This window comes from Balaenoptera physalus (genome assembly GCF_965194825.1).
Source record: "Balaenoptera physalus genome assembly, chromosome: 21".
Classification (NCBI taxonomy): domain Eukaryota; kingdom Metazoa; phylum Chordata; class Mammalia; order Artiodactyla; family Balaenopteridae; genus Balaenoptera; species Balaenoptera physalus.
The window spans coordinates 32,495,748-32,514,647 of record NC_138902.1 but is presented as its reverse complement, the minus strand read 5'-3'; the positions used below and the strand labels follow the sequence as shown (position 1 = coordinate 32,514,647).

At 41.3% G+C, this 18,900-nt stretch overlaps 1 protein-coding gene and 1 long non-coding RNA gene across 12 annotated transcripts in view; one reads left to right on the top strand and one right to left on the bottom strand.

Annotated features, from left to right (window-relative positions):
* Positions 1 to 11,180, bottom strand: part of LOC309651359 — a 30,372-nt gene extending 19,192 nt beyond the window's left edge. For 7 of the 11 annotated variants that reach the window (XR_014258049.1, XR_014258050.1, XR_014258051.1 and 4 more), the window contains exons 1-4: positions 10,146 to 11,180; positions 4,607 to 4,828; positions 3,161 to 3,270; positions 1,312 to 1,430 (exon numbers count right to left, since the gene is read on the bottom strand). This is a non-coding gene — a long non-coding RNA (uncharacterized lncRNA). The remainder of the gene's footprint in view (positions 1 to 1,311; positions 1,431 to 3,160; positions 3,271 to 4,606; positions 4,829 to 10,145) is intronic. The other 4 variants (XR_014258055.1, XR_014258056.1, XR_014258057.1 and 1 more) reach the window with 2 other exon arrangements.
* A 192-nt stretch (positions 11,181 to 11,372) lies between these two features.
* On the top strand, positions 11,373 to 18,301 carry ING2 (inhibitor of growth family member 2). Its single transcript, XM_082444011.1, has 2 exons — positions 11,373 to 11,960; positions 16,266 to 18,301. The coding sequence occupies exons 1-2, from the start codon at positions 11,789 to 11,791 to the stop codon at positions 16,934 to 16,936; spliced, it is 843 nt and encodes a 280-aa protein (XP_082300137.1). The 5' UTR covers positions 11,373 to 11,788; the 3' UTR covers positions 16,937 to 18,301.
* The last annotated feature ends 599 nt before the right edge of the window (positions 18,302 to 18,900 follow it).

The following is an 18,900-nucleotide window of genomic DNA, read 5'->3' as shown; positions in this document are numbered from 1 at the left end:
CACCATTGATTGGTTTTGGGGTTACATTTTCCTACTTCTCCATATGTCTAGTAGTTTTAGATATCATCCTGGACATAGTGAATGATGTACTGAGCATCTCTAGATGCTCAGTTCTGTTATGTTTCTCTAAAGAGCAGCAATGTTTTTGTTTTGGCACGCTGTTCACTTGGCTGAACTCAAACTCTAACTCAGTGCAGTGCTCTTGGCCTTAACTGGGCTGCCTGGAGTCCACCTTGCACATGTGTGGTTTAGGAATTAGCTAGAGATTTGGGCAGTTTCCACACAGACTTTAAGGCTCCCTTTCTGTGACTCTCTTCTTTCTGGGATTTCTCCTCCACTTTCCATTTTTGTTCTTTTAATTGCCTCTTCTTCATCTCTTTGGTGAGGCAAGGATTCCCACCCTAGGGTTATGGGAATGGCCTAATACATGACACCCAGCACTTGTCAGGTGAGACCGATGGCAGTTTACTAGTCACGCATACTCATAGCCTGGGCGAGGACACCAGACACCATTCAGGGATACATGAGGGTTACACCAGAACACAGTAAACCACCAGGTACTGAGGGAGGCAGATTTCGTACTATCAAGGTAGTCCCTGGTTCCTGTGGGGGGATGGGATTGGTTTCTTTGAATAATTCCACAGGCTTGCAGGGAAATGAAACCTGCCACTCAGGTACAAGCAGGAAATGTACCTGGTCCCCAAGACAAAAAGGGTTGTTTGGCTAGGGGATCTTAGGACCATGGGAGCAGATGGGGAAGGGAACTTGGTGTTAGGCTGTTCATAACCTTCCTGATTCTACCAGATGTCAAGGCAGTACATGATATTAATTCTAGGCCCTGTACCACACTGTGGTTGCCCTGGTCTCCATCCTCTGGCTCTTCAAGCCAGTACATCTGCAAGTTTCTAAGTTTAAGTCATCCTACAAAACTGGGCACTGCAGGCTAAAGACATAAAAAATAGGAAACGCCTGAAGTGCCATTTCATTCTTCCAAGTATTGACTTCTTTTGCTTGCTTTCCAGTGCCTTTTGGTATTTTTAAAATATTTTATCCAGAATTTATAGCTGTTATTTGTGGGAGGGTGATTTGATAGGACCTATCTGGCTAGTACCAGAAGCAGAACTTTCAAAGTTCATTCTTATTCTTTGGCTAAGTAGTTTAACTAAATAGCTGAAGAAATACCAGATATGATTTATTGATTATAACAGGAGTTGTGTGGAGTCTTTGGAATGATAATATAAGAGAATATTAACTCATAGCCACAATTAATAACTGTACGGCTCAAAAAATATTGTTACATAGAATACTTACATTTTGATTTAGTGCAAATTTTGATTCCACACAAATAATTCAGTCAAGTTCTGTTGGACTCAGCACTCATCAGATAAAATCCAGAAAAAAATGTTTCTTATTTCATTTTTTTTTACATACTGCGAAAGCACATATGAAGGAAAAAAGCAAAAGCTATTATTTGACAACATGGTCCCATATTTCTTCTTAAATATGCACCATCTTCCATAAACCATGATTGACTCCTACAAATTTTACTCTCTTTTTCTCCCTTGCTTCTACATTTATTGCTAATTTGATTTTATTTATACTTGTGCCTGTAGGCATTTTCCTAACACTCTATATACGTGTTCTATATCCCTACAGAGACTATAAATGTCTCCTGGACATGGACCAAAGATTTGATTCGGTTTAAATCCATACATAGCACATACTTGCATATGTTGATTATTCTTTTTTCAGTGAATCCTATCAAGACTCGAATGGACAAATTGGGTTTTAAATTTCTTCAGAACTTTATGTATGGTCGTTTCCTTTGGTGATCCCAGAATCACTCACAAGCCTCAATAGCAGGTTATAAACATGGCTAGGACTTATTAGAGCAAAGGAAAGAGAGCAAAAGCAACGGGAGAAAGATGCATTGGGGAAGTCCAGAGAGGTCAGCACAAGCTTCCAATGTTCTTGGCCTGAAGTTGCAAGGAATTCTCTCTCTCTGTCTAGCAGCAAAACTACAGGCATGCGTGGAATAGCTCTACCTGAGGAAGCCCATTTGAGTCTCAGGGTCCAAGGCTTTTATGGGGAGCTATTAACGTCCACACATTCTGCTATACAATCAGCTATGGCAACTGAGACTCAGGACCCCAACAATGAAACCAGGTGTACGTGTTGTGCAAAGCAACCTGACAAGCCAGTATGGCGTGTTCCATTTCTCCAGGTGTACACAACAAAATCGTCACTAACATAAAGAACATTGCACAGGCCAAATTCCCAGGGTTGGCCAGGTCAGTCATGGTTTCCTTGGAGACATGCAAGGAATAAGCAACCAGACCTGCTGCATTACCTCTTCCTCCCAAGGGTCTGTCCATCCTTGCTATCCCCTATTACCGACTCCCGTCTTACTAATAGAAGTGATACAAAGCTAGCTAAGTCCTGGCTTGCGGGAAAATATTTTTAAGACCACTGCACATCTAAATCATTTCCTCTAGTCTCTCTACCCTTCCCAACACATTCCCAGCCTCCAATTTCTATGGCTGGCTGTTCTTTACAGATAAGCAGGTTACATCTAGGAAGCAACAGTTTATGCTGTTTGGAAGAGGAGGCCTAAAAAAAAAAACTACAGGGTTATAAACATTGTATGATTTAAATCTGTATCTTTCCCAACAAACCTGCTCTGCTTCCTGGATCTTCTATTCTGCACAACATTGCCACCACCTCCTTATGGCCCCATCCCCTAAAAACAGTCACTAAACCCAGTTGATATTACCTCCTGGAAATTTCCTGAATCTATCTCCTTCCTTCCACATAACCTCATTTCCCTGTTAATTGCTCCTTCCTGGCTTCTCCTTCCCCCTCCCTACCCAGGCCCTTATTCATTACAGCAGAGTTGTCACTCCCATTCTTACCTAGAAAGCAACCCAACACACACCGAAGAATAATTTCTGAAAAAGATGCCTTATGTGAGGTATTGTAACCACTCAGGTCACTATGTTCAATTGTTTTCCTGTCTGTTTCCCGTGTGTTTCCACTAATATCAATTTTATTAAAAAATAAATTCCTAGCCCAAATTGAAAACTATGCCCAGTGGAATGGAATCAATTTCTTGGAGTTCTTTGAGCCACGCAACAGAAATAATAATAGCTGCTTCCTGTACCTCATCCTCTCTTTGCTTTATGACATCTGGGCTCTTCTCCCAATCTTTTTCCTTCCTCAACTGCTATGTTCAGATTCCTCTTCATTAGATACTTCTGCGAAATTTCAATCCTATAGAGAAGACCACAGCTCAATAAGAGACATCAGGGACGGACTCCTTCTGGGGTAGACACAGTTTGCAGTTCCCTTCTGAGGTTGTAGGTACAAGTTATAGATAGCATGAACACAGAACATTAGCCTGAATGTGAATTTTTAAAACATTTAACTCATAAAAATGATAAGAGGTATTCCCTCTTAACCTAAGGTATTCAAGTAAGATCACACAAAAATTTAGAAAGCTCTTAACAAGTTGAGGGCTATACTGAATGAGAAAAAAGCTACACATAACTTCTCCTAAACTGCTAAAAAACTTCACAAAAAAATGTATTTCTGAGCCAAAACTGCCTAGATCAGTTTCTAAAGTGTGATGTCTTCAAAAGCTTCAAGCTTAACAATGTGGTATTTATTAATTTTATTTTTGTGTAACAATATATTTGCAATTAGAATGCTAGTATGTAAAGTATAGACATTACTAGCAGTAGTAGCAGAAAAATTCTCAAAAAAGTGAACTAAATCTGAATATTGAGTATATTTACTCATGTGCTCCTTTCCCAGTGGGTAGTATACATATGCATTTTGTTATTGCAGAATGTACGGAAAGCTTTTTGCTTCTTTTATATTAAAAATAAAGTTTAAATTTTGTTGAAGCAATACGTGTATCAAAAAAATCAAATGTGCAAAATGATATTTGTGAAAACTAAGTCTGCCTCCAACTCCAGATCCCCAGGCTCTAAATCAAAGGCAACTACTACCATAGATAACACTGGACTATTCTTCAAGAGATATTTTACCTGAAGAGTAAAAGTTAATCATATTCTGAAGCTAACATCAAGGAACTATATTCAATATCCTGTTATAAACCATAATGGAAAAGAATATGAAAAAGAGTATATATATATGTATAACTGAATCACTGTGTTGTACAGCAGAAATCAACGCAACATTGTAAATGAACTATATGTCAATAAAATAAATTAAAAAAAAATAAAACTAACATCATGTAAGGAAGCCACTAGGCTCTTTTGCAATTATTTTTGAATCATCATGCCACTTTTCAAAGATTACGTTAGATAGGCTATTAGTCCAACCCTGTATTACAACTGTATTTTTTGTTATGCATAAAGGAGTAACAAATAGATTCTGTAGATATAATTTAAATATCATGGTCCCTAAACTTTAATTCTCCTGTTGTACCACCACCGTTAATGCCTGAAATAATCATTCCTTTCTCTGTTTCTTCTGTTTTCCCATAACAGTAAGCTTTTTAGCCTCTAATACTTTCCATAGAAATTGTTCCCCATAACTTTTATATCTCTGCTTTTTTAATCTCTCTAATTCTAGTACTTACTTTCAGGAGGTAACAGAAGAAAGTATTTCTACTGTGACTTTCAGGCATTTCTTCAAAGTTGTCTCCCTGAAGATGTCATTTCTGTGACGAAAGTATATTATGCTAAAGGATCTGGAATGTATACCACAGTTAGAACAAGCAAAAGATGCCACACTTTGGCTGCAGATAGATAATGAAGAACACAACCTATGTTTTCTCAAGCAGAAAACAATTGAGGGCAGTCTAGAAAACAAAAGAAAATAAGATAAATTATTTGTTAAATATTTCTAAAATGTGGGTCTTTTACTTTATAGAACCAGCACATTTCAAATTACTTGTAGGGGCTTCCCTGGTGGCACAGTGGTCAAGAATCCGCCTGCCAATGCAGGGGACACGGGTTTGAGCCCCGGTCTGGGAAGATCCCACATGCTGCGGAGCACGCGCTCTGAAGCCCACGAGCCACAACTACTGAAGCCCACGCGCCTAGAGCCCGTGCTCTGAGACAAGAGAAGCCACCACGGTGAGAAGCCCGCGCATCACAACAAAGAGTAGCCCCTGCTCGCAGCAACTAGAGAAAGCCCGCGTGCAACAACGAAGACCCAATGTAGCCAAAGATAAATAAATAAAATAAATAAATTTATAAAATTACTTGTAGCAAAATAAGGTTTTAACACAATTTTCCAGAAAGATATATTGAATAAAGCGAGATATACTGGTTTCCATAGATAAAAGAGTCAGAGAACTCCAAGTTACAGAAATAAATTAGATAAACAATTTTTTAAAATTTACCCTCAGAAGCTAAATCAATATTCACCAAAGTGCTGGATTAAATTAACCTTGCCAAGAGCAATTAATGTAACAATAGCTCCAATAAAGCCTCATTAAGTAATCAATTAGAATCATTACAAGGAACAAAAGATTCAGCAAAAAGCTCCTCACCAGTAGCATGAGTTTTATTTTTAAAAAACCATTCTTATTTTAACTAGAGCTGAAGGCAAAAGGCATTTGCCCTTGAAAATAAATGTCTAAAGGATACATGATTTCTAGTACTTTTGATTTTATGATTATTTTGGAAATTATTGTTCAGGAAATTCTAATTTTCCTTTAGAGGTAATTTTGTCAAATTTGCTGCAAGACTTCTCAGAAAAAGTAATTTTATAATATCCCAAGTTCTTAATTGTTTTTCTATGGGTACTTTTCTCCTTTCCAATGATTATCAGCTAAGATTAACTAATATTTGTTTTACTCTTAAATTTTTAGGTGTACACTTATTTCATGAATTGCTGTGTGACCCTGGGCAAGTTACTTAACTTCTCTGGGTCCCCATATTATCACCTGTAAGAAAAAAATTGGTCTAGAGGTGAGCTATAATAGGGATTCTCAACCTCTCCCCCTTCCTTCCCTATAGACATGATGGTTATGATGAATTAACATCAGCAGCAGTGGCTCATCCAGCTACTCAGTGAGGCTGCCTGTTGCCTGCTCTCTCTTCCTTTGAGGGAAATCACTGAACTAAGATTAGTTTTAGCTATACAAAGTCTATGAGTCTATAGTGATCAGAAGATTAAAAATGACCATCTGAAATTGTACAACCTTGAGATGAAGTTTTTTCTTTGCTTTTCTTTTTTTTTAAATAAATAAATTTATTTATTTATTTATTTGGCTGTGGTGGGTCTTCGTTGCTGCGCGTGGGCTTTCTCTAGTTGCAGCGAGTGGGGGCTACTCTTCGTTGTGCTGCGCGGGCTTCTCATTGCGGTGACTTCTCTTGTTGTGGAGCACGGGCTCTAGGTGCGTGGGCTTCAGTAGTTGTGGCGTGCAGGCTCAGTAGCTGTGGCACGTGGGCTCAGTAGTTGTGGCTCTCAGGCTCTAGAGCGCAGGCTCAGTAGTTGTGGCGCAAGGGCTTAGTTGCTCCGCGGCATGTGGGATCTTCCCGGACCAGGGCTTGAACCCGTGTCCCCTGCATTGGCAGGCAGATTCTTTTTTTTTTGGCAGGCGGATTCTTAACCACCGCGCCATCAGGGAAGCCCCTTCTTTGCTTTTCCTTCATCCAACCTCTATTTATTCAGCACTGTGCAGGGCTCTGATACAACAGACACAGTTCTTGAATAAAATTATCTTTTTTGAGGTTCTTAGTAAAAAAAGAAACACACACATAATTTAAAGAGGATGAAGTCTATGCTAACATGGCTTTCCACACCTTCCCTCTTTACCACCCTTCTCTGTCCCTTTGATGAAATTAATAGGAAAATCTCTACAACAAATTAAGAGTAGCATATGACAGGCATTGTACCAAGCTTTAATCTCAAACTTGCAAAGGTAAGAGGTCAAAGCTTCAGTTTACATGTTTTGGCTACTCCAAGATTCTAGGCTATTGTTGGGTTTATTGATTATCTACAAAAACATTTTAAGGTAAGGTAGCTCACTAAGATAAAGGGGTAATGACACGGACAGAATGTGCTGGCATCTCTTTTATCACACTTATGGATCAAGCTATTACATTATTTGTACAGGTTAAACTATTTACACCTACACTATCAACCATTTAATTTTAGACAGGTTTATTGTTTCACCAGCAAAATTAGACTAGAATTTCAATTTTGAACATTAGTATAAATCTCTCTCCCCTAAATTTTAAACCCTTTCCCCTGCTTTTAGGAAACATAATTGCATAATTCAAACTCCTTTAATACTGTGACCTAGTTCCTCCTCTTGATGTTATAAACGGCTCATGTAACTATGGTAACCATCCAGGGAAAATTGAATGTTTTTCTGGTCAGCAATATGCAAAGTATACCATACGTGTTATTTTTCTCTCCGGGATAACCAAAGTGGATAATACGTGTTTGCTCTTCTTCTTGGTTATGGGAATGACATTTTATCATACTGAAAATTCTATGACTATAGACGCAGTCATTCACAGTACCTTCATTAAAAGGTTTAGGATCCTCTTTTGCTGTTAGTGGTCATTCTAATTGCTGCACAGTACTATAACCTATAGTATGATTGACTGTATACACCCATCTGCGCTGCCTACCTCATAAACTAAATGTACAGGCTAACAGTACTCATATTAGCAATATTCCATCTCGAGACTCTGGTATTTTCTTAACTTTGTCCTTTAGTCCTAGACAAAGTGTTTCCTTAAAACAAAAAACTAAAATGGAATCATCTTGGGAGTATACTTAGATACCAAGAAGACTTATTTCCCGTTTTTAGTGATTTTATATGTCTTCTTTTTTGCTTTATTTTTTTTTCTACAATTAAGTTGTACTACTTATGCAATAAAGCAATCAAAAATGCTTTAAAACTGAGCTCAGTGGAGATGTAGACTGTTAGTATTTGTGGTTATTGTTGTCGCCTATTGTACTAATGAATTGATTTAAAGTTTCAGGTTTTTTCAGTACAATTTAAAGTGCTTCACTTGGACCTTCTAGAACAAATTACACTGTAAAGCAAATGCCTAGATTTTTAAAGGATTTATTTATTTGCATTAGGTATAATTACATTTCTACAGTGGGCTATCAATTGGTGACCTTTCAATATGAGGATTTTGTTTAAAGTGATTTTCTTGAATTTCCCTACATTTTGAACAGTGCTTTTGAACAATCCAAATATCTTCCTTAGAAAAAACATTGCTATCTGCTTCCCTGAATTAAATAGGGAATTAACTGCCTTTTACTAGTTTAGAAAAGACCTCACTAACCAAATGCAGTGTGGAATTTGTTTGGATCCTGTTGAACAAACCAAGTGTAAAATAATATTAATGAGACAATAGGGAAATTTCAATTGTCTGGATATTAAATGACAGTAAGATAATTTTTGGATGGGATAATGGTATTGTGGATGTTTTTAAAAAGTTCTCTCTTATCCGTTCATATTTAAAGTACAGAGAAAATGATAATAATCCAGCAAAGATAAGGGAGTGAAATATTAAGGACCATATATTGATAAATATTCAAGCTGGGTGAATGGTATATTAGGATTTATTGTACTATTACCTCTACTTTTGTGTGTGCTTGAAATTTTCCATAATAAAGTTTTAAAAAATATTAAAAAGAAAAAAAGGACTTCAAATTTAATTGTCCTGACTCAAGCAGTAGCTGAATCTTCTCAGGAGGTATCTTTAGGAAACCTTCAGAACTACTTGCTAGTTTGTTTTCCATCAGAGTTTGAAGTGGTCCCCCCTCCCCTTACAGTATAAATAAGGGCCTACCAGAGATCTCTTAAACATTTCTACCAGGGATGTCTCACAGTAACTGATTTAGAAATTAAAGCTAACCTCAAATAGCTCTACTAATTTGGGGGTGTCAGTTACTTATCTTTTTTAAGGTTACTTCAGAAAATATACTGAAGAGCAAATAAGATGCCTTTTTGCTTTATTCATACAATTAAATATCACCAATTAACTTCTATATTGTGGAGAATTGGGGACTTTTAAATATTGCATTTAGCAGGGTACAGGAACCGAATTTGAAAAGGCCCCAAATTTCCAGTTAAGTGATAACTAAAAAGAAAAGGACATGATAAATAACCAAAGTCAAAGGGCTGAGTTTGGGGAGTATAGTGATTTTTTTTTTTTTACTCTCCTCACACAATCTGCTTTCACAAGTACGGCAGGAGTTAAGTCTTTGATTAACTTTTATAAATTATTATAGCAAAAAAAGCACCTGTCTGACAATTCACATACACACATAGATTACCGTATGAGAGTGTTCTTTATAGGTTTAGATCAACACAAGCTGCAGAATCATTATTTAGACTTTTTGCTTCCTTTCAGCCTGTTCAACAGAATTATGAAAGGTCAACATAATGCTCTAAAAGGTCTTCACTTCCATACTCGTCCTTCCTTCCTCATCCTGCTCATGGTTCCTGGAAGGAGTGCTCTAGGCATTACGAATCATTGCGTTTTCTCACTTCTAGTCTCGAACCATGTGTTATATCTGCCTGCAGACCACTTCTCAGGCTCAATAAAACCCATATGTGCGTTCTGTGTCTAAGTCTGAATCAGTAAATAATAAGGCATCTTGCATTATTTTGGGCCTTCAATAAAAACTAGCTGATTTAAATCTATGAGTAAACAAAAATAGTAGGGTTTACGGAAAAGGTGATTAAAATTCAATTCTTAACAGTGACTTTTTTGACAAGACCTGGCTGGTTAATCTGATTTAAAGAATGACAACAAGAAAATCCCTAGACGGTTCTCGGAAATACAAGACACTGGACTGCCTGGGTTGACTAAATATTCAAGTGGTCAAAACCTCCAAGTGTCACAGGATAATAATACAAGACAATCTCTGAGTCCTGAGCCATATTATCTTGTTCCCAAGACTCAAATTTCCAAGAGTGCTTTGTTTCGGTTTGAAATCTAAAATATCCTCTAGATCAAGGTCTAGATTTCTCTTTCCCTGTCAGTGGTAACGTACTATTAACACCTGTTTCAAAAGTGCCCTAAATAGGTCACCATACAGGTGCCCCACGGCTGCAAACCAATTGGATATAAGGAGAAATCCCAGTTTATCGCCCCCTCACGTTTTCTTTTTAACTCAAATGTACTACTCACAATAGTGCTTGTTTACATAGGCATTCCGTTAAAATTCTCCGCGTATTCGTTCTCTTTACACCCATTTCTTTGAAAACTACACGCTGTTATATACACTGAGTCCATCTGGAATTAAAATCAACTCCTCTGCTTGGCATTTCATTTAACCCCAGATAGGAATTAAACCCTGTCGGCCGGTCACGTAGATGACGACGTGGGCCTGATTCCTGATTCGGTCTCCATCCTCGGTCCTCGCGTCTCCATCACCCCTGGACCTCGGCCCCCAGTGGTTTTCAGTCTTACGTAGATGTTAAGGTGGTGGTGCCCCTCAGGCCGCCAGGAAGCCCTTGCCTACGTTTAATGTTTAAACGTTCTGATCCCCGGAGGGAAAACTTTTTTTTTTTTTTAAAGGTTGTCTGTCGGACAAACAGGTATGGGGCAGAGTGAGCCTAAACTAAACGCGATTCCTCAGGAGCCCTAGGGTGGACAAAACCTGCATGTCCTGGTGCGCCGGGAGACCCCCGCGTCTGCGGAAGGGCGGGAGCTCGCAGAAGCCAGGAGGGAGATTCAAAAAGCGGACGGACTAAGGGAGAAAGAAACGCAGGGGGCCGCGAGGGCACCGCCTACCTCGGCGATCAGCCCCGGTGCTCCGGGAGCCCGAAGGCCGCGGCGGGAGGAAGACACAGCCAGAGGGCGGTGCCGGCCCGACGGGCACATAGCCGCCGCGCATGCCCGGAGCCGCGCTCGCCTCACGCCCGCCGCGTAGTCCCCTCAGGACTCCCTCCGGGTCGCTGCGTAAGGCGGCCGCCTGCTGCTCCTTTTAAGGCTCGCGAGGGGCCGCGCTGCATCCATCTGATGGGGAAAAAGTCGGTGACACCGCGCCGAGAGAGCTGGGCCAAGCTTCCCCGTCCCTGTGGGCAGGACGGAAGGAAGGGGTCAGCCACCTGCCCTCTCAAGTCCCATTCAGACATTGAGCAAAGAGGCGGACCCGACAGTGCTTCCCCTTTAAGAGGGGGCGGGGCGCAGCCTACCTTTTGGCCGCCCTCCGCACCCTCCCCCCGGGCCAAGAGTTGACAGACCAATCGCCCGGGTGGCGGAGGGAAGGCGGGAGAATGCGAACCCTTCGGCTGGGCGGTAGGGGCGGGCCCCCGGCCTTATTAGGAGGGAGTCCTGCGCAGGCGCAGAGGCGGCCGCAGCCGGAGGGGCGGGGGCGGTCCAGTGAGAGACTCTCCGACAGGCACGGAGGGTGATTGGGAGGAAAGGGGCCAGCGAGAGGCTTGTCATGGGGATCCGAGGTACGAGACGGCATTGGTAGCATCTGGTGACTCTGAGGGGGACAGGAAGTGTCAACGCCCGGGACCCCGGCGCCAGCTCCGCTGGAGGGATCCCCGCTGCTCTAGTCCTGAGGAGGGAGGGGGAAAAGGAGGGAGCCCCGATCTCGCCCCGCCCCTGGGCTTGTTACCGCGGGGGCGGGGAGTGAGGGCTTCTTTTGCGGGGAGTAGAGATCGGGGGACTCGGCTGTGCCCTCTCGAGCGGCTGCCGGTGTCCCCGCGGCGCCGGGCTGCCGAGCAGAGGAGCCGCGGCGGCCGTGGCTGTTGCATGTGTGGCTGCTGGATGCGGAGGCGGCGGCGGCGGCGGCGGCGAGGAGCAGCAGCGGCGGCAGGATGTTAGGGCAGCAGCAACAGCAACTCTACTCGTCGGCCGCGCTCCTGACGGGGGAGCGGAGCCGGCTCCTCACCTGCTATGTGCAGGACTACCTCGAGTGCGTGGAGTCGCTGCCCCACGACATGCAGAGGAACGTGTCCGTGCTGCGAGAGCTGGACAACAAATATCAAGGTAGGGGCCGCGGGGCTGCCAGTAAGGTCCTCCCCCACTCGGGTCCGCTGGCCGCCGGGCACGGTCGCTCGGAGCCTGCCCGGGGAAGTGCCACTTTCCTTTTCTCCTGTGACAGTCTCCCCGACTGCACAGAGGGGGTCTGATGTGTGGGACGGGGGAACGGGACTGGAGACCGGGTTCGCGGCCCTCCCTTCCCCCTCTGCGGTCGGCGAGGACTTCTCGGGGGTCTCAAGGGTGGGGGTGGTGGCCGCTCGTCAGCCGCCGCTGCAGACCCAGCGGCTGCAGCTGGTGTGGAGACGAATCAGCCATTTTAAGCAGCAAGCATTTGTTCCGGCCCTCGCCTGCCCGGTGCCGCAGACCCTCCTGCCTCGGCCGGGGAGCGTGCAGCCGGGCGGGGGCTGTGGGGAGTGAGCGGCCGGCCGCGGCCGGACTCCCGCTGGCCTCCGGGGCCTGGCTTTCCCCACCCCCCCCTCGGGCCCCCACCCCCTGAGAGCAGATGCATTGGAACGTGCAGGGGGGAGGGGGCGCGAGAGGGCTGCGAAGGCGGCCTCCGGGGAGGTCCCTCCCTTAGCTCTCCGGCTCCCGGCTTGGGAATAGAGGAGGCTTTCCCTCTCCCGCCCCAGGGAAAGTTCCGGGCCACAGCCTTTCCCAGCTCTTTTCAGCCAAATGGTTAAAAGGCTAGGGGTCCCCGCAGGGGAAGGGAGAGGGGTGTGTGTGGCGGGGTGGACCCCCCGCCCGCGCTGGGGGCGGGGCCTGCGGTCGTGACGTAGGACATGGGCGGTGCGCGGACGCGCGCACTCCCGCCCGTCTGGAAAATGGCTGGTTGCAGGAAGGCTTGGGCGACCCTGGCTGTTCGGGAGGGGACCGTGCGGGACATTAGCTCGTCCTGAGCGGAGTCAGTGTTGGGATTTGGGACATGTTTGTTTGATTTTTCGACTTTTTCCCAATCACTCAATCACGACAAAGACACAGTCAGCTACTGTGATCGTCGCTGGCCCCTGCACCGCGTAGGTTCCGGGCGTTGCGTCACTTCCGGGCCCCTGGAGGATGTGGGTTAGTTGACTGGGCAACCGCTTGGCGTCTCTTAACCCCTGGGTCCCTCCTCCGCCAAGTTTAAGTGCAGAGGCAAAAGCCACCCTTTGTGGTCAGACGCAAGGAGCTAGGGTTGATTCCCTGGAATCAGCCTTTCTTACAGAGAGTATATTATTTACTATTTACCATTGGTGGCCCTTTCGCCTGTAACTACAAGGGGAGGAGTTTAAATGGGGAGCCGTTTGGTTTAATAACCCTGAATCAAAGAACAGACCTTGGACATAATGTGGAATCAGCCATACGGACTTTAAAAAGATAACTTCTTGGACCCATTCTCTGTTTTTCGACACGTCGCTAGTTTTATGATTTAGTGTCTAAGGAACGCATTTCTGGGGTGATATTTTCGGGCCTGTAGCCTGATAGAACATTGAAGTGTCTCTGTGTTTTTTCACCTATAATTTATTTCTGCCTTTTGAACCCATATGACTGACAGGATTGATCTCTGTTGGGGGGAAGCGAATTAATACGATTACTTACTGTGTGTCAGTTGCTGCACCACGTCCAGAACATTATCTCATTTAATCTTCACAATGCAGTAAAAATTCATTTTACAGACAAATTAAAATTTACAAGGAGTTTAAGTAACTTGTCCAATTAAGTGGGGAATGTTTGACTCCACAGCCTGGCTGCTGCAGGTGCACATGCTCGTTTTTAAATTATTTAAATCTTTTTTTTTTGTTCTTTTGTTTCTTTAAATAAAAGTTCTCCAAAGGTATTTTCTATAGACATGGAGCACATACCTGAATTGTAACCTAGAAATGTTGTATGTTGTACATGTGTGCTTAAGAATTGTTTGTTGAACATTTTTAGTTTTTCAAATAATCATAACTCTGAAGTTTGTAAAGCTTGCAGGCTTTTACGTTTCTTTAAAGACATGTTTGCCTTCACGAAAGTTAAGCTATTTTTTTTTCATTTGAATTGGGGAGGGGCAATTTGTTCCAGGGAAATTTGCCATCTTGACCATCTAGAGTTGATAGAAGTAGCTTTGGTAACATGAGAAACAGTATTAGGCCTTGAAAGATCGAGAGATTTAAAAAAATTTTAGCCCCATTAAAATTGTAGTTCTTTTGAAGAGTAATACAAAAACAGTGATCTAGTTTTTACTCTGCACATGCTTACTAAGCTCAACTTTCAGTTTTCTATTCGCTTTATATACTTGTGTGTTCTTGGTTTTTCATGTTTTTTGTTTCTTTGCTAGTTCTTAAGTATTTCCTGTTTTTAGATTTAATACCTACAGCAAAATTCGATGATATATATTATATAGGTAGTCAAAGAAATTTCTCTCCTATTTGAGACACTTTCAGAAGTTACTGAAGAACCTCAAAAGTAGCCTTAAAAACATAGAGAAATGAAGAAAACAGTTTCACAACTGAATGAAGTATTATGGGGTATGGTTATTAGAGAACCTCAATTTTTGTTCCAGTATTCTCGTTCCAGTATTTCTCGTTCATAGTTCAAAGGTAAATAACCTTTGAACTAAAATTTCGTACTTAATTTTAAGTGCCTTCCATGCAGCTGCGTAGAAAGTGCTTAAAGGGCAGAGCCAGACTGACAGATAATGGCAGAGTTCAAAGTCTGGGGTTGATACCTGTTGAGCTTAATTTTCTTCACATATAGAAGTGGTGGCTTCCTCCTGGGATTGCCGTGGGGATTACTGAGAAAGTCACATGGAAGAGGTTCAGTAAGTGTCATTTCACCAGGTAATTAAGGTGTCTTAAAGATGTGAATTTTTACTTCATGTATAATATCAATGTGCTGCTATGAAATAATATATTTAGCTTCTAATTCCTGATTATTCGATACAGAATGTTTGGAATAAGTTTTGCTTTTATTTTTTAAACCTCACATTTTGTGTGTTTGAGGGGAAAATATATAATTTCCTTATTTTTCCTGGAGGAAAATTGGGTTCTTAAGAAATCCACTTACATACCTAGCTGGGCAAATGGGCTAGATGTGAACGTTGTTTAAAAATATGCTCTGCAGGTATGAGTACCCTCAAATGTGTGGGAGCACATTGTCGTGAATCCCGGGTTAAATAGTTGTCCATCAAGTGTGAGTACCTACACTCTCCAGGGCGGCACGAATTCACAAGTTGTGCTGAATACTTGCTGTATGTTACCTTACTCACAGACACTACCAGTGTTGGTCGTCTAACATTTCTGTTGTCTTTAGAACAGTGATATTAGAAGATAGAACAGTGATATATGGCATCGGGTGTGATAAATTCCAGTTAATTTTTGCTTCTCCACCTTTACTAAAACAGAACTCTTTCAGATAGCATTGTATCTCATAAGGATGAGAAACAGATTTGAATAAGACATCTATGTAAATTTTGGTGACATCTGGAACTATATTTTCAGATATTTGTATACCTTCTAATGACTCGGCCATTTTCAATTGATGTAAGTGGGTCCTCATGCTGTGCAATATCTAAATCAGCAGTTCAAAAAGCTGAGAACCAACGGCTGAGTTATCTACAAAAGCACAGTGATCCAATGCTGACTTTACTATAATTTTGTTAGTAGCTTAGTCAGTTGATGCCAGAACCTGAACCTAAACCTGCTCCGGAAATAGTTTGATTTTCAGACTCTCCCATGTGATGAAATAAAAGAGCCATTCAGGCTAATATGATGGGAAACTAAGAGTTACTTGTGTCTGCTTTGCTTAAGAATGTCCAGGGGATGATATGAAAGTCAAGGTATAGCGTCTCTCTGGAGTTCTGTAGCAAGTCATCGATTGAACCGTAAATCCTGTAAACACAGTTGGACAGTAATCTAGCCTAGTCCTGGAACCTTTTTAAGTTTTACGGCTGGAGTCCAGCATGGAATTTTTATATACAGGGTAGTTTTGAGGTTTACCTGAAGTATAGGTGATATGGCACTGGGTGAGCTCTAGAGTGGCACAGAGTGTTCCTGCCCAAGTAAAGACTTTTGATTAATAATTAGCCACACATCTCTTATCCTTTCTAATATAGACGAATGAGTATTAAGAGAGTTTTGTGTTCATTCTTTTTATTAGTTTATCTCTAAATGTACTTTCATGTTGGATAATATGTGGTCTTTGTAAGGGAAATGAAATGTTTTTCATGTATTCATACTATGGAGGAGTGTGGTTTTATGGTTTGAGTTCATTCTAACTGTACCAATTCTTTGAAAAATAACTAAGTTGAAAAATGTTATATGTGCTACCCTATATTTTCTTTTCCTTTTTTAGAAACATTAAAGGAAATTGATGATGTCTATGAAAAATATAAGAAAGAAGATGATTCAAACCAGAAAAAACGCCTCCAGCAGCATCTCCAGAGAGCATTAATCAATAGTCAAGAATTGGGAGATGAAAAAATTCAGATTGTCACACAGATGCTCGAATTGGTGGAAAATCGGGCAAGGCAAATGGAGCTACATTCACAGTGTTTTCAAGATCCTGCTGAAAGTGAGCGAGCCTCAGATAAAGCAAAGATGGATTCCAGCCAACCAGAACGATCTTCGAGAAGACCCCGCCGACAGCGAACCAGTGAAAGCCGTGATCTGTGTCACATGACGAATGGGATTGAAGACTGTGATGATCAGCCACCTAAAGAAAAGAAATCCAAGTCAGCCAAGAAAAAGAAACGTTCCAAGGCCAAGCAGGAAAGGGAAGCTTCACCTGTCGAGTTTGCAATAGATCCCAATGAACCTACATATTGTTTATGTAACCAAGTGTCTTATGGGGAAATGATCGGATGTGACAATGACCAGTGTCCAATTGAATGGTTTCACTTTTCATGTGTTTCACTTACCTATAAACCAAAGGGGAAATGGTATTGCCCAAAGTGCAGGGGAGATAATGAGAAAACGATGGACAAAAGTACTGAAAAGACAAAGAAGGAGAGAAGATCGAGGTAGTAAAGGCCATCTGCATTTTAAAGGGTTATTTGTCTTTTATATAATTCTTTCAGAATTTACTTTCAGAAAATGTTTTAGGGTAAATGCATAAGACTATGCAATAATTTTTAATCATTAGTATTAATGGTGTATTAAAAGTTGTTGTACTTTGTCTGTGACCTTAATTTTCTGCGCTGAATTACCAAATATTTTAAACCAGGTAGTCTTCAGATCACCTGATGAAAGGAGCAGGGAGCAGGGAAGGGTGGTGTGAATATGATAAAAACTTCACAAACCATGCCTAGTTCCTTTTCACTGAAAATGCAATGCTAATTTTGGGGTAGACACCAAAGTTTTGCTAGCATTTTAGTCTATGTGCTTAAAAAAATTTAGATATAGTTGGAGTTCTCTGTAAGCATTCAGATTATCTTGGGTAATTTAAAATATGAACACTATACCATTCAGAGCTTCTCTCTTCCTGGCCCCATTTATACATACACTTGGTCATCTCTAGTCTTCCAAGAATTTAAGGAACTAGAGATAAGAATAATTTGGGATTCCATGTGGAATAATGTGCTCTTATTAGAGTATTTGCTGCTCTATTTTCCATAGTAGCATTTTGATACACTGTCAGTAGCCCATTTATAAATACCTTGCTGCTGCTTCATAGCTGCATTCAGTCTAGTGCTTAATAAGGGAGTTGTTTTGTTTTAATTGGGACAAGTAGGAACAGTTAGGATACCAAAAATGCTGCCGTTGGCTTATATTGGCAAAATTTGGGTTATGCAGTATCATGATTCAAGGTTGAGCAATTTTAAAAAGGCATTTAATAATATATTTCATGTTGACCCACGGCTGGGATGCCTAGCCACAGGCCTATCAGCGGGAAAAGGGCATATACTAGTCTTTAAATATTGCCTTTATGTCAGACAGTAGTTTAAATAGTTTTGCTAGTGGCTCTAGGTCATTTCTGTCCCAATCAGAAATTATATATTATTTTAAGTAATAGTGTATTTACTTTCTTAACTTTCTGGTATTGGTGCTGTTTGGTGTCTTCACGTTCAATGAACTAATTTCATTATAACAATGCAATTAATAATGTATTTGTAAATTGAATTTTCCAAGATTCTAAAATTGAATTTTCCAAGATTCTGATATTTTAAGGGTAAGCATCTTGATGGATATATGTCCGTATATTTGGAGAATTTTTTGGTTTTTCAGGAGTGGGGGGCAGTGGATTGACTAGTCCTTAAAATCTATGTGTAACATACTTTTTATTCCTCATTTCTTCCTAATCTGATGACCTTGATTCTTTTTGATTAACATGTGAAAAGTCCTGTTTGCTTGTTTGGAAAAAAGAAAAAAAAAATGTGTTTTTCTCTTCTAGCTCTCCTGTGTGACTTTTAGGCATATCATTTCACCTCATCCGGGTGTCAGGCTACTCACCTGTAGTATGCAGTTGGCTTAAATATCTCCAAGGTTCTTTTGAAATCTACAGTATTTGCACTGTAGTGAGGATTTTAATAATCAAAGGACTTGTTTTTCTCTTTCATTCTTTTTGTCCTTCATTCTGTGGTATAAAGACAGTTTAAAGGTGAGCTTAGAGACGGGTAAATGCACAGTATTTTATTAGCTTCTGTCCTAAGGATATTTTGATTGATGACTGGAGTTGATTATATTGAGCAAGAAATACTGAGCTGTGAAGAAATCCTTTTCTCTCTTGAGAATATAGCATTTTGTCTTAGGGATTATATCCTTGTTACCAGGATAGAGCTGTTCACCTGACACCATTAAAAATATCAGTATGTGCAAAGCCCCCCAAAGCTTCCAGATGTGACTCACATACAGGTCAACACTTTCATACATAAATTTGCATCAGCATATGGGGAAAAAATGAACCTACAAATAGAAGTCCCAAAATTTGGATTAGGCTTGACAGGAAAACAAGCATGGAAAGTCCTGGAAGATGTGTTCTCTTTGAGAAC